This window comes from Suillus fuscotomentosus (genome assembly GCF_016647785.1).
Source record: "Suillus fuscotomentosus strain FC203 chromosome Unknown F5891scaffold_102, whole genome shotgun sequence".
NCBI classification, from domain to species: Eukaryota; Fungi; Basidiomycota; class Agaricomycetes; order Boletales; family Suillaceae; genus Suillus; species Suillus fuscotomentosus.
The window spans coordinates 77,001-91,931 of NW_024539614.1; the positions used below are offsets into that span (position 1 = coordinate 77,001).

The 14,931-nt window shown below is 43.6% G+C and overlaps 2 protein-coding genes across 2 annotated transcripts; both read right to left on the bottom strand.

The window, feature by feature from the left end:
* Nucleotides 1-911: 911 nt before the first annotated feature.
* On the bottom strand, nucleotides 912-3,245 carry F5891DRAFT_1196556 (uncharacterized protein; the record flags this gene model as incomplete). Its single annotated transcript, XM_041368320.1, has 8 exons — nucleotides 912-1,160; nucleotides 1,210-1,353; nucleotides 1,403-1,483; nucleotides 1,529-1,573; nucleotides 1,625-1,662; nucleotides 1,718-1,959; nucleotides 2,749-2,939; nucleotides 2,991-3,245. The coding sequence occupies 8 exons, from the start codon at nucleotides 3,243-3,245 to the stop codon at nucleotides 912-914; spliced, it is 1,245 nt and encodes a 414-aa protein (XP_041218901.1).
* A 546-nt stretch (nucleotides 3,246-3,791) lies between these two features.
* On the bottom strand, nucleotides 3,792-5,835 carry F5891DRAFT_1196557 (uncharacterized protein; the record flags this gene model as incomplete). The annotated part of the gene is made up of 6 exons (XM_041368321.1): nucleotides 3,792-3,983; nucleotides 4,037-4,144; nucleotides 4,199-4,537; nucleotides 4,589-4,687; nucleotides 4,807-5,297; nucleotides 5,574-5,835. 6 exons carry the CDS (start codon nucleotides 5,833-5,835, stop codon nucleotides 3,792-3,794), a joined length of 1,491 nt encoding a protein of 496 aa, XP_041218902.1.
* Nucleotides 5,836-14,931: the final 9,096 nt, after the last annotated feature.

Genomic DNA, 14,931 nt, shown 5'->3' on the forward strand with positions numbered 1-14,931 from the left:
CCCAGTACAATGGGTCTCGTACTCCGTTGTAAACTTGTACTATTTATATTAATACAGAAAGATCTTCTTGTGCCAGTGTACCATTGTTTTGCACCTGAGTGTCACCATTTAATTTACTAATTAGTAATATTTATTTACCACACATCATACCAGCAATCATATCAGCATATTGGCAGTGACTTGAGATTTTCGAGTGCAACATCCCCTGCCATATCAGGTACTTCCAGCTGGGTAATCCCGCCACCTTATGAACTGATACCAAAAGATTACAAACACTCATCCACACCTTCCCTGTCATTCCCATGCATCAGGTAATCAACCCAAGAATGATAAATTCTTAGACAGCTTTATCTGCTCTAAAATCTGTGTAATATCTATCATAATTGTACTTCGCATGAGAAAGTTTTATATACCCAGACTTACTTGGATAGAACCTGCAAAATACACAACCATGACAGTCTAGTTGTCAGCTGTCACCGAGATGGTGTAGTATTGCATTACTCACCAGCCATGGGAAAGGATGATTTAGTTGTCGAGAGTGACCAATGTCACCTAGTTGATGGTCAGTGTCAAAACACTACAATTCTGCCCTGGTGTGGTAATTGTATGTAATCTTTGGCTGTTTTTGTGCCCTTTGCAATCTCTGAATAAATTTCAGAATACAGCTAAGTCCCCCCTTTGCAGGATTGTACATAGGCCCACAATCTGTACAGTCATTACAATATAGTGACCTTGGACAGACAAGCCAGGTTGTGCAGATAAGACAAGTTACACAGATCATGCAGAGGCTACATTATGTATGGATAAATAGTAGCTGTACATGGGAAACATACCATACAAGCATGCAAACGTCATGCCAACTGCCATTATGATTATCAAACTAAAATAAGCATTGAGCATCGAACAGTGCATTAAAGTATGATATTGATGTCCACATCACTGCCTGCTGCACTCCTATCTGCATGCCAATCAGATTCGCCCATACCAATCTTAGCCCATTGCTGCAGCATCTCTTCAAGCTCTTCACAAAGTTCTGGAATGTCGAGCAACTTATCAACTGATGTCCGCAACTTGTTGAAGTCAGCCCTGCATCTATCAGCGGGGAGTTCAGGAGATTTGTCGGTCCCAGTTTCACTGAACCCAGAAATAACACCCTTCATCTATGAAATCATCAGCGAAAAAGGAGAAAGAAAAAAGAAAATGGTGCACAACTGCCACCACAAGAATGAGTGTGTTAATAGGGATTGTTTGGTGGAAGTCGTCTGTGTTCTTCAGTGCTTTCTTGCTGTCGCCATAGAAAAATTCGAGACAAACATCCTTGAGAGCCTGCAATACAAAATTCTCAAATTTTCCCTGCAAGAAAAATAGTGAGTCAGTGCTATTAACAAGAGTCATTACCTACATCAGACAAGTCAGGGATCCAGAGGTAATCACCAGTCTTGAGTAGCTTAGTGGCAGCTGCAATGACACACTTCTTTATCTCCTTTGATCACAATGAGGTGCCCTTCGGGAAGTCTATAGAGATAACAATCTTTTTGAGCTCTGTATGGAATGTGAAGAGATCGTCACAGAGCTGATCAACATATCAGCGAGAGTGTTCACCATCAATTAATGGGGGACTTACCAACTGGCACATCTGCGGGCTATATGCCGGGAAGTAGCCTTGCGACAAGACATGAGAAGACTCAAAGAAAGCAGCAGCATAGGGAAAATTTACCATCCTCGAATTTGAGCTTCTTCTGGTGGCATACCCACAATTTGGCGTCCAGGACTTCTTGCACAAGTTGCATGGCATCCTGGTGTTCTGGAATTGGATGTGTGAGAACAGCTTGCAGTCGCATCTGTAACTTTGCTGCCTGAAGACAGCCTTGCCAACAAGGTGGATAAAATCCAAGCTTAGAAGGGTTGTCTTGTGTTGTCTTGATATTTTGTGTGCGCCGAGCTTGAACAGGTGTAGTGCTATGAGAGAGTAAATGACTAGGAGTAGTGGCATAGTCAGAAGAAGTCTACGACGGAGAGCATTTGCAGGAGGAGGCCTGTGTATGACTATCGGAGGAAGTGACTGGCCGAGATGGGGAGCACCAACATGAAAACTTCACATATGAAGGACATTGCATAGATGTTGCGGGCTGATATGAGTGTTGGCATGGAGACTTAGGGCAAATGTAAAGTTTATGCAGATGAGATGGCGAGCATCTATGTCAGGAAGTAGGCGCTTGGACAGAAAAGGTATCCACAGATGGCACACATTGACGAGATCTCGAGCAGTCACTACTTTGAGACAGGCATTGGCAAGGAGACTTGGAGCAAATGGAGGTATGAGCACGTTCATTTCCTTTCATTTTCAAAAGATATGATGGTGAAGGAGCCTTGCGTCATCCATTCTGTCTGTGCTTGATGACATTTGAGAACATCATAAGTATCCTATACACATATCAATGAGTGAACATGAGCAAAAAAATTGGAATACATCATCTTGATCCTCCAGTGACATCCATGGGTTCGTCTTCCCAGTCATGCTCTCGATCAAAATCCCTTCCATTGTCACCACCATCTTCAACAGGTGCATCTGAATGTTGACTGGAGTCCTCTCTGTTGTCCACATGCTGATCTACGCCACTTTTTTTGGCTCCGTCCCTGCAATGAGTACATCAAGAAAGCTAGAGGTGAAAAAAAGCTAGCACTTATGTATTGTCATGCGATTGGTGCACAGACTCTCCATCATCATCTTCCTTGCTCATGTCTCACTGGTTTACATTCTGGGTGTGCTGCACACTGAAAGTAGGCGTAGGTGCCTTAAACCCAAACCTGTCAGAAGAGCAAACAGTATGTAGCACTGGATGGGGAGAAGTGTGGGCTGGGTGATTTCTCACATTGTTGCCCGACCTTTGATAGGGTCGCTTAGAATTGCTGCTCATAGTTCGAGGTTTTGCAGGAGCCTGATAAGATCATAGTTTGAATGTTGTTAAAATAAAATAGAATAAACTTACACTTTTCTTCCCCTGACACAGCTGCACAGGAGCCATCAAATTTTCTTCAGGATCACTGGCATCAAGCTCAGGGTAATTGTTTCGTCCTTTCCGACTCTTCATGGGTGCTGCTATCACTTCTCCAGCTTTTTGAAGTTGTGCTGCATGGCCGCCAACACTGCGGTTAGATCTGGAGCTTTGTCGACAAGCAACCTCAGGTGTCGTATCGTCCTGAGCATCTATAGTAGAACATCTAGCTCTCTTCTTGGGAGGCATTGGAGATCAGCAAAGCAATGAACAGCGCAGGTTGGTTAGTAGTCATAGACATCATGTAAGCAAATGTTATGCAATCATAATGCTATGACAGTACACAGAGGCATGCTAAAAAATTTATAACAGTAGACTGAGAAGAAAAAGGTGCAGCAAAGTTGCAAGGACAAAATAGACAGACTTGGAGAAGACAAAATAGTTTAGAACTAGCCATGCTAGCATGGTATGACTTGGAACGGGGTGACAAGACTTCTCTGTCTAGTATCTCATCTAGTAGTCCTCCCGGGCTGAGTCGTAGAAGCAAGTCGCTGTGAATGGCATGGGCCTGGCTGGCTTGATAAAGGCCATGGTGTGCCAGTGCATGGAAGGGCTGAAGGACCTGCTGTGGATTGAAGAGTTACAGGCTGGGAGGGAGGGCAGGGCAGTGGGTCCGGGTCTGGTATTTCATCATCAAGTTTCGCAATGAACATGACAAGCATCTGAAATATGTGATTGTGGACGATTGTTTCACTGGTGTTAATTTCCCTGAGGTGGATTCGACCGTGCCATTCATCAACTAGAGGTCTGAATTCTGAGAAATATTTGGAGACTTCTGTTCATCAAAAAGTCGCCTTCAAATATGGCTCTCTTCTTAGATAAGAATGTGGTAAGCAAACTGCTGGCACCTAAGTTTTCATAGGTGTCTGACCATGACATCGCCAGCTTATCCCATGTTGGTGTGAGTATGCCATGTGCCCCCCCATACTTGGCGACAAATTTGAAAAAGATGTAAACATGGACTTGAGGTCATTGCACACATGGTGTTCGATTGGGTGCAGCTGAGTAGTGTCAGCAGTCTTTTTCATGGTCTCAGCATTCCTGGACATCATCTTGAGGACACACATAGAGATGTATGGGATGGTCCCCTAATAGAATAAGATTGACAGCCTGAGCAAAAACCGTAAACTTGAAATTCTTACAGTGCCAAATGAAATCATAAAGGCCTTGCCTTTCTCTATAAATCCAGCATGATTGAAATCAATGAAGTACTCAATACCCTCATAGATGATGAAATTGTTTGGGCTGAGGTCCCCATGTAGAATTCCATGTGTAACATCATTACACTTGAATTTGACATGTTGAACTGAACTGAACTCACCAATGATAAAGTCACAAAAAGCACAGATCAGCTCCTTTCCAGAGCTGAAATCTGACAGCGGCTCTTCACAAGGGGTCATGACAATCCACCGGTGAAATTGATTGCAGAACCTGTGATCATCCCTATCCTCTGGGTCGAACTGCTGGTAGAAATTATGAATCTGTGCTGTGCAGTCAGGCTCCCCATTGTACATGACATCTCAATGATTCACGAGTTGAATGACATTAGGAATGCCCTTGATGCGCTTGAGGACATCCACTTTATGATACCTCTTTGCCTCAGGCACCCGGCAGTCCTTCATCGCATAATCCTTTCAGTCCAGGTTGGTAGGATCTCTGACATGATAACAAACAGTTCTGTGACAGAAAAACCCTGACTTTTCCATAAAGTGTCCATGATTGAGTAAGTTTTACTGCTGTTGTTAATCACCCATCCTTTTGCCCCCACAGCGAGAGAGGAATGAGTACCCTGACAATCAGGGATGCACATATAGATGGTTGGGTCGAGGCCCAAGTACTGTGGGTTGGCTAATGCAGTTGTGGCTACTGCCTCGGTAACATGTATGGGAAATTTATGGATTGGGGTTGGAAGGGATATGATGAGCCCCAAGCAGTCAAAATAATGGGCACGAAGGTCATCTGCGCAAATAGAGTAAGCAAGAATGAAACGACACCAGGGTTGCTCCTGTATGATAAGGTACACTTTGGTGGCAGATCCCCAATACACCACTAAGTCATGCATTACAGCGAGGTTGCTAGAAGTGTATTCCACGAAGCTCAAGATGTCAGCCCATGTTTGTTCCCAATGTTTGTTCTTGTAATAGAACAGGGCTACATCTGGCTTATGCATGTTGTATGGGTCTTGTAGGGGAGAGTTGGCAAACTCTGCAGACCAGTACCACTTCAATTGTGCAGGGCCTACTGAATGACATGGAATAGGTACTGTAAGTCTCTCTCTGTTAAACACTTCTTTTGTTCCCTCTTCAATCCTGTATTTTCACTGCCCTTGTATTCATTGTCACTCCAGGTGTCATCAGTCCCTTGGGAAAAGATTGTTGAACCATGAGAATCCAAACCCTCAACTTCTTCGTCTGAGTCAATCGAGTCAGTGGCATCTGTATTGATGCTCTCTGAGTCCTTTGTCTTGCTCTTTTTCCTCCAGTTGAAATTCCACTTTTTGGGTGTATACTGACAAACTGTCCTTTTTATGGTACTTGATCTTGTTGATGTGTTGTGACTGAAGTGAGGATGTTCGGATGAGCGCATGAAAGATGGAATTGGTGAATTTCATCTTCTTGAGATCAGACTCATCAATAACTTTGCTATCAAGCTCTGATCTCAGAAGACCTTTGACAGTACTAGCGGTGCATCCGCCTATAGGTGGAAAACCCACAGAGCTAAGTGAAGCCCCACAAAGGTAAAGGTCAAATGATGTGGCATCATCAGGAAGTTCAAACATCAAGGTGGTCACCATTGGCAGTTTGCAAGACAACTCTGAACTAGACAGTGTGCTGCAGAGTGGTGTCTGGTAGGAGCTAGTATGCTGGTGTGGTGTGTCTCAGTGCCTGCGCAATTTGCACCACTTATGAGTGGTGTTACTGAGGCTCTGTCACCCTTGTTGAAGCATGCTGAAGATCTGATTCCATTAATTCTACATGCAATACATGCAATTTAAATGTGAAACACTTGATAAAAGTAAAAGGTATCTATCCTTGTGAGAGGGTGTCATATATCTGCTTGTCAAAGTACTTATTCAAGAAAAAGGATGAATGATAATGAGTAGAATTTGCCTTTGTCAACCATGCATCTGCCATAGGACCGAGTTGAGGAATGATGTGGATAAATGCATGAAGTTGGCCAAGGGGCACTATATCATCTACTGGGGCACCATTGGCATGTTTAGCAGGTTTCAATACATGCATCTCAGTGACTGGGTCAATCACACCCATTTTGAAACTATGTACATAACACAAATATTGATCACACCATGTAATGCATGAATGTCGCCGGGGAACTGGCTGCATTATGAGCTGCAATTCACAAACTCGGTGCCCTTCAAAAATGGGGGGGTCATGATAAGCAAGATTAATATCAACACAAACAAACTCACCCATCAACCCTGATTTGGGCCAATCATAGGCTCAATCAACATTGACGAGGACAGCATCACATCGGTGTAGCACTCGAGCTTGCACTAGGCTCATATTCAGCCATTCCGCACATCACGTCAAATGTTCATTGCTCAATATTCACTTCCCAATGCAACCCGACGCATATCCGCTGAACCCGACGCTTTGACCAGCGGACCCGACGCATCGGCCGCATCGGACCTGACATTTTTCCCGCGCACTTGTCCTATCCATGTCTTGTCTTGTCAGCTACCCCCACTAGGTGCATAGTTGATTGTTTTGCACATTACTCATGTCGTAGCCAGCACTATTACATGTTTTCCCATAGTCCGCAGCACCTCGTGTTTATTTACATGTACATCGGACCCGAAATTCTTTGGCCGCTACTTTTGCCTATAGGGTTCCGGATTTCTACGTACTTATATATATTGGTTTCCACATAGCATATTCATCATCCAAGTAGTAGGGAGCCGTTTCCTGACGCTTTGTGGTCAAACCCGATATTTTCGTAGTTCTTAGTTGACATTGCGAATATTACTGCTCTTTCTATCTGAAACTCCCATTGTTATCAATATTCCGCATACCGCTCGCTATACCCGACAATCATTTCCCTAACCCGACGCTAACCCGATGAACCCGCACCCGAAACCTGCCAACCCACTAAACCCAAAAACATCGGCCGACACTTTGGCATTGGACTCGTAATTATAGCTTTGGATTCTGTTTCTCACGCTCGGACTTTTGATGGTTTATCAATTGACTAACTATAGGCTTATTACAATAGCAAACCCCTCGGGTTGAACACACTTGTCTAGCAAGTATAGCAGACTAGGCTGTGCAAGACCACTACAACATTTTTATATTGCTGACACTTACTTTGTATAGTATCAAGCATTGTTGTATCTTTACATCACCCTTTTGGCCACCCACTGACAGGAGACGGGGGAGGCATGCACAGTCTGTATGGTCAGAACAACACTGGCATCGTAGAAAGAAACTTGCTGCAAACGAACGACATGCCATACTTGAATACATTCAAAAGGAAGAATTGAGGGACAGTCGATTAGTGATCTTCTTGAAACTCTCAATCCATAACCTACTTCTCCATTCCTTGTGTCACATTGTAAGAAGTCGGAAAGAACCTGGCGTAAATCTGGTATGTTAAAATCACCTTTGTCTAACTAAGTCATGCCCAAGCATGTTAAGTCTTCTTAGACAAGCTGCTTCAAATGTCATTACTTTACTCTAGTCATCACATAGTATTGTCGATGTTGACATAGCCCCCACTTGTCAAAAACAATGCAAAAGGTCATTTGAAGTAAGCAGAGTGTTGCATAAGTCCCGAAATGCAATGGTGTTGGTGTTCAGCCTTCACAGGTGCCAATTCCCTGACTTTGTCAAGCACTCTACTCCCCTCCCAAGAAAGATAAAACAATTGATTGGACTGATGGATAAGGTGACCTCTGATTCATCTTCCATAGTAATGAATGTCACATGATGTACTAGGGATATTTAGGCACTTGTTTAGACCTGGTAACTCATTCTGGGATTGAAGTCATTCATTAACAGAGCCCAGACTTGTCGCACTATGGGATAAGCCATTGTTAACCTCCCCAAATTGGCTTGATCTCATTTCACTTGCTTGTATGGGACTTAGGATAGGACTTGAGGTGAGTTGGCCCATGATGATATTTTTTTTGTCATTGCCTTCACGATATATTGCATCCATTTGCTCATCTTTTTTTGTCCAGTTCCATCAGGAAATCAGTGAGAACTTGGCTTTTGTAGATATAAGTGGCAAGTTCAGACCAAAAGTCAACCAGATTATATCTGAAGACAAACAAATATATATGCAAAACATTATGCCATCCAAAGATAAGAAAGTGTAATATGAACCTAACTTTGATGAATGTATATTAATCTCACAATGCCTTATAACTATGATGCTTGATAGATATACCTTTGTAAGAAGTCCTGCATCTCTCCAATTCAGTGGTCATCCATTGCCTAAGGTAAACTTTGTTATGTTTGTTTGCAACTTCAATGAGATGGCATTCATGAGTTACACGACCAGTGTAATACTTATCCAGAATGGTTGTTACTCATAGTGATGATAGACCCAGGGCAATGCCTTGTCATATGCTAGCATTTTTCGACCGCAATGGTCACCTACTGCCTAAGTGAAACTTTGTGATGGTTCTATAGCAATGACTTGGAAATACACTAGCAGTTATTGACAACAATGGTCGTTAGCTACCCAAAATAAACATCATTGACAGTTATTTGCAATGCCCACCAGTAAGCTACCAATGTTGTATCAACTGTTCCAAACCTGCTGGACAACTACTCTATCTACATGATGAGTTAGGGTGTCTGTTGGATATACTGACAACCTAGCCCAGTACAGCAAGCATAGATATTTCATATCTTTCAGCACCTGTTCTTGCACAAGGGTAGAAGTCAGTAATGGGAGAAGTGAGTGGTTCACTGATTGAAACCGAGTCAGCTGTTCAGTGTCAACCTTGCTGGCGCAAAAAATTGACATTATATCACACATCAGGAAATCGTCCACAGTATGACAAAGACTTAGCTAGCTTTATCTGATGAATAATATTGAAAATATACATCATAATTTCAGATCAAATGATAAAGGAATAGATAGGTAGACTACAGTGACAGTATCTTCCAAATACAACATATTGGCAGACTTATTGGGATCCACTAGCATGATGTTATGTGTTTGTCATATATATATGGAGACAACAAAGAGTTGTCAGGTGATAGCAAGCTGCTGACTTTTCACCAAACATGCCTGGGTTTATATAGGCAGGTTCCAATGGCAGAGTCCGCAACCACCAACAATGTGCCAGGAGGTGGCAAAGAATTATCTAGTGATATCAAGCTGCCGACTTTTCACCAAACATGCCTGGGTTTATATAGGCAGGTTCTGATGGCAGAGTTCACAACCACCAACAATGTGCCAGGAGGCGACAAATAATTATCTAGCTGCTGACTTGTCACCAAACATATCTGACCTTATATAGGCATGTTGTGATGGCAGAGTCCACAATTACTGACAATGTGCCAGGGGTGATAAAGAGTTGTCAGTCAAAAGCAAGTTAGTGCCATCTTGCCTTGCCCATACCCCTGTCACAGTATCAAGATTCCCATGTTATGAAATGAGTGATCCATCTTCATGCTCACAGTACAGCATCCAATAACATCAAATATTCATTAATAACATTACTAGGGTTCACAAGCATTTGCAGTACAGTACAGTTACGAAACACAATAAACTAATTAAAAGTACTAGCAGCTCATTCTCAAAGAGCAGCACATTTTTCCCGAATTTTCACCAGTGCACTATTTTTGCTGATACTGCGCTGTGAGGAGGAAGAATTAGGAAAAATTCGACTGCACATGATATTAGCTTGAAGCTTGAGATTGACGGAATACACTACAAACTGAGTCCACCAAGTCATCAAATCACCTACTTCTTCACTTTCGTCAGGATCCTCCAATAGGTCAAGAATGCTATGGTAGAAGTTTTCTGAATCCGTGACCGTATCGGTACGTGAGAATACAGACAAGGAACTTAACAAAACCAAATCTTGAGGCATAATCAATACCAGATACATAAGAGGTAAAATTAGCACATGCCTGTGTGGCAATATATCCGAGGGAACCTTTAGTTGCAGATTTCATTCCATGGAGGTATGCATTGCCCGAGCATGTGGCTTTGGGCTCCTTATCCACTGAGCTTGGAGATGTGAATACATGTTTGAAGCCCTGTCAATGGAAATCATTGCAAAGTGAGACTTTTATCACAAATGGAATGGACTCACGAACACAAGTATCTCGCTTCTCAGTAAGACCTTCCACAGATCTTCAGAATCATAAATGTAGCCAGCATATAGAAACATCGGCCACTGGTCACCACGGACTGCAGTTTCACCGCTCTTAAGACTTTGCTTGGTTCTGGATAGCATCATGACATTTTGGTTATGGGATAGTGGGTGTTCAAACTTACTCTGCATTCGACCAGTCGAGGCCTGCAGGGCAGAGCAATGCACCAGTGATATCATGATTGAACCCCTGGTCGCTGTAAAGATACAACAATGCTTGATACCATACAAAGTAAGTGTCAGCACTATAATAATGTTGTAGTGGTCTTGCACAGCCTAGTCTGCTATACTTGCTAGACAAGTGTGTTCAACCCGAGGGGTTTGCTATTGGAAAAAGTTAGTCCGATGCCAAAGCGTCGGCCGATGTTTTCGGGTTTAGCGGGTTTAGCGGGTTTCGGGTTCGGGTTCGGCGGGTTAGGGAAATGGTCGTTGGGTATAGCGAGCGGTATGCGGAATATCAATAATGACAGGAGTTTCAGATAGAAAGAGCGGTAATATTCGCAATGTCAACTAAGAACTACGAAAATATCGTGTTTGACCACAAAGCGTCGGGAAACGGCTCCCTACTACTTGGATGATGAATATGCTATGTGGAAACCAATATATATATAGGTACATAGAAATTCGGAACCCTATAGGCGAAAGTAGTGGCCGAAGAATTTCGGGTCCAATGTACATGTAAATAAACACGAGGTGCTGCGGACTATGGGAAAACATGTAATAGCACTGGCTATGACGTGAGTAATGTGCGAAATAATCAACTACGCACCTAGTGGGGCTAGCTGACAAGACAAGACACGGATAGGACAAGAGCGCGGGAAAACATCGGGTCCGATGCGGCCGATGCGTCGGGTCCGCTGGTCAAAGTGTCGGGTTCGGCGGGTATGCGTCGGGTTGCATCGGGAAGTGAATATTGAGCAATGAACATTTGACGTGATGCGTGGAATGGCTGAATACGAGCCTAGCGTGAGCTCGAGTGCTACATCGCACTTGATGTTTCGGGAGAGAGGTGGTATGATGGCCTGACCTCTGGGCACAAGCCATTCAAGGATGGCAGAGGGTCTTAGTGTTGTCCCCTCGTGCACCAGAGGCCCCTTTACCTAACTGCAAAAAGTGAGCATTGTAATCTTCCAACATACAAAAATTAACTCACCAGTTCTCCAACATGGATAACATCCTCCTCTTCGTCACTTGTCAGACAATCCATAAGACCAGGATAAGAATCTACGAGTTCCATGAATACCCTGTGTTCTCGCCAAACACTAACATTGACAGCACATTAAGTTGTGGCGGCATATGGTGCAACTGAACTCACTCGGCTAGGAAATCCTCGATCGGTGAGTCCTGCAATTCTTCAAGCCAGAGGATACCTGCTGTCAGGAGCGCAGGATAGTTGCATAGTGCAAAAACTGTACTATCAAAATGTCGACTGTGCAGAACGAGTGGATTTGACAAAGTCCTGGTCGGGAAAAGTTAGGAACGCAAGGATTCACTACTGACGGAACACGTACACCTTTTTACACGGTCCCATATGAAGTGCTGAGCCACTGCGCTTGCGCGATGGTTCGCTAGGAGAGGGGTTGTTTCGTTGTTCCTCATACCAAACTGTATGAGGTGGTTCTGATACAACAGAAAGTGAGACACTTTATATAAGTCTGAAGACCAACAGTATGTGATGACAACAAACTCACCATCTGAGCGCCATCAATATTGTAATACTAATATCCTCGTCATCTGTTCGCCATCAATATCATAATACCAAAATTCTCGTTGTCCGAGTGCCATCACTTTCATAATAAAACGGACTTGCCATTCAATGAATATAAATATTAGAGTGCATTGTGCGTGAGGAATGATAGCTTGATGAGAAGGGGTAAAGGGAGAAGAAAAAGTGAAGTGGGGTGAAACTCAAATAGACCTCTGGACACGAGTATATATTTCGGCCCAAGGGGAATGCTACTAAGAATGATTCCTCTATATAAAGTGGAGGGAAATCACTGAAACTAGTAAGGGTGGTTGAGAATGGATGGGACGTGAATGCGAATGCAATGCAATGCGAGCGTGAGCGAGCCGCCGATGACATGGCGTGGAACGAGCGTGAGCAGCCAAAGATATGTTAGCGCACGATAGAAGCATGGCCGTGCGGGAAGATATGCGGGTGCCGCAAAGTATTAGGAATAATGCGAAAGGCCAGTAGTTACGCGCGGCGGCTGATACAACATTTTAGATTCTTTGGTTCAGGCGGTATTGCGTGCAAGTGAATGATGGATTCTATATGGGAGGTAAAAAGATACATGAAATTCGTAAGTACAAGTATATAAGAGGACGCGCCGAAGCGCTATTTGGAGCCGAGTAGGTAATGGCTGTAGGTAATAAGGGTCCATGACGAAAGTAATAGCGATATAAACACATTAGCGTCGGAATTATGGTCAGTCTATTCCAAAACAAGTGAAATACGCACCGATAGACCAGCAGAGGACATGGATAGGACAGGATAAGGACGCGTGACAGGGCCGAGTAAAAGCCAATACGGTCCGATATACACGCATGAGCCGCAGCCGTCGGCCGATAATGGAAAAGATGCGCGCCGCATTAGCGTTAGTGCGCGCAATGCAAGGACCTATGGGACAACGCAAAAATAGCCTTTACAAGGCCATGAGGACTCTCAGTCCTACAGCGTGATCATCGCAAAGAGCTACAGTCACAGGCACTATAGCAAAAAGATCAGTGTCCCTGACATGACCGACTCGCCCTCTCTGAAGCGATCCATCAACATTAGAAATGATGCAACACCAAAGTATGTCAGTGTCAGGCGGGTGATATTAAACTAATCAATTTACCTCAAGTTCCTCAGTGCGAACACCAAGGAGATCTGATGCAGATCACCGACAAAGATACAGAAAAGCAAGATCTAAGCTACATCAAGTTAGAAAACAGCTCAGGGACGTGGAAAGAACTGCTGCGTACCTTTTGGACAAGGTGCATATGTACAGGTATAGGTGGCTTGAAGAGTACTACCACGCAGAAAACCTCGAGCACCACATGCCCCACGGCATTTATGTGCCTGAGATTCCCTGGCAGATCCCAATAGGCGCTTCTTCTCCCCGCTTCTCTCCATACATAGGGTGGAAAAATATAGGTTCGGAACGGGGAGAGCATAGTGATGGACATGATATTTGAGTTTACATATCTAAGGACGGTTTGACTCCATATATGTGCCACACCTGAGCGCCACCTCCTGTCAGTGCACTTTGCAGTCTACCATATACAGACCAGTATTTGTTAATGACATTTTCGTATATCATATATAAATGATGGTAATTGGGATACTTGAGATAGGTAAAAAAAAACAGCAGGAAGCAAGTCCAGAACTTTGTATCGTTGCGTGAGGATTGGTGTGTGAAGTCATGTTAGCGATGTGAAGTGGTGGAAGCAGAGACAGCAGCCTGTGCTTTTGAAGATCGGGCTTGAGGCACACCATTCCATAGCATTGCTATTGGGAGGGCAAATGGTGCTTGCGGCACGGTTCCTGGGTTTCAATGTAATTATTTTTATCCAATTTTCTCTTGCTGATGTGTTCCTCTGTGTGATATGAGAGGGGGTCTGAATATTTGAGAAGGACAAAGATGACATACATGTTTGCCCTTGGTATATGGAAGGAACATCGACAACTGCTGAGGGATGCAGAGCTCGACATCTTCACCACTTCATCTTCCAGAAATATGACTTTGAACCCAGTGGAGAGGGTGGGGTCGACATGATGTACCGTGAGTATTGGGGTATATGAGGTGGAATAAAGAAGACTGGCCACTAAGGGTGCTTGCATGCGAGACCCATGATTGAGGGTGGAGGTGGTGTCGTACAGAAACCTGAGAATATTGAGGCCAGGAAAAACAACACTGAATGAGATATTGACGTACATGAGCACGATCTGGTATGTCGTCGAAAAACCTTGGGGTATCAGACATCGGGGGATGATGATCAGGTGAAGGACTGGACACTGTGTAGCATCAACCTACATATGTTTATATGATTGATGAAAACTAACTGTAAGTGTCACATACAGCGAGGACTGATTTGCTGTAAGTTCCTTGAGGCCAGTTTCTTTGACTATCACAGAAATGTTCCGAATGTACCCAACAGCTTTTGTTCACCGCAGCTAGTAACTATGTAGAAGTTTATTTATTATCAGGCAGTGTTGCATCTACTCACAACTCCTAAGTCAATCGCCAGTGAGACAAGATTATTTCTACCAAAACTTTCTCAAGTCTAACCAAGGCACTACAGTAATAAGGAAAACAAGAAGGTAAAGTGCTTCCTACGATCTACTAGTACACAAATAAGCTAATTAGGACTTCATGGCTGAGAAAGAAGTTCATCAGCAGAAGAAATGTCTTGATATAGTGAATGACTGTTCCAAACTCCATTGGAATTTGCCTCAGTGACTAAGCGGGTATTTCCGGCTGGGTTTGAATATATTGCCATTTACTATATGAGCGTATCAACCCATTGTTATGATCT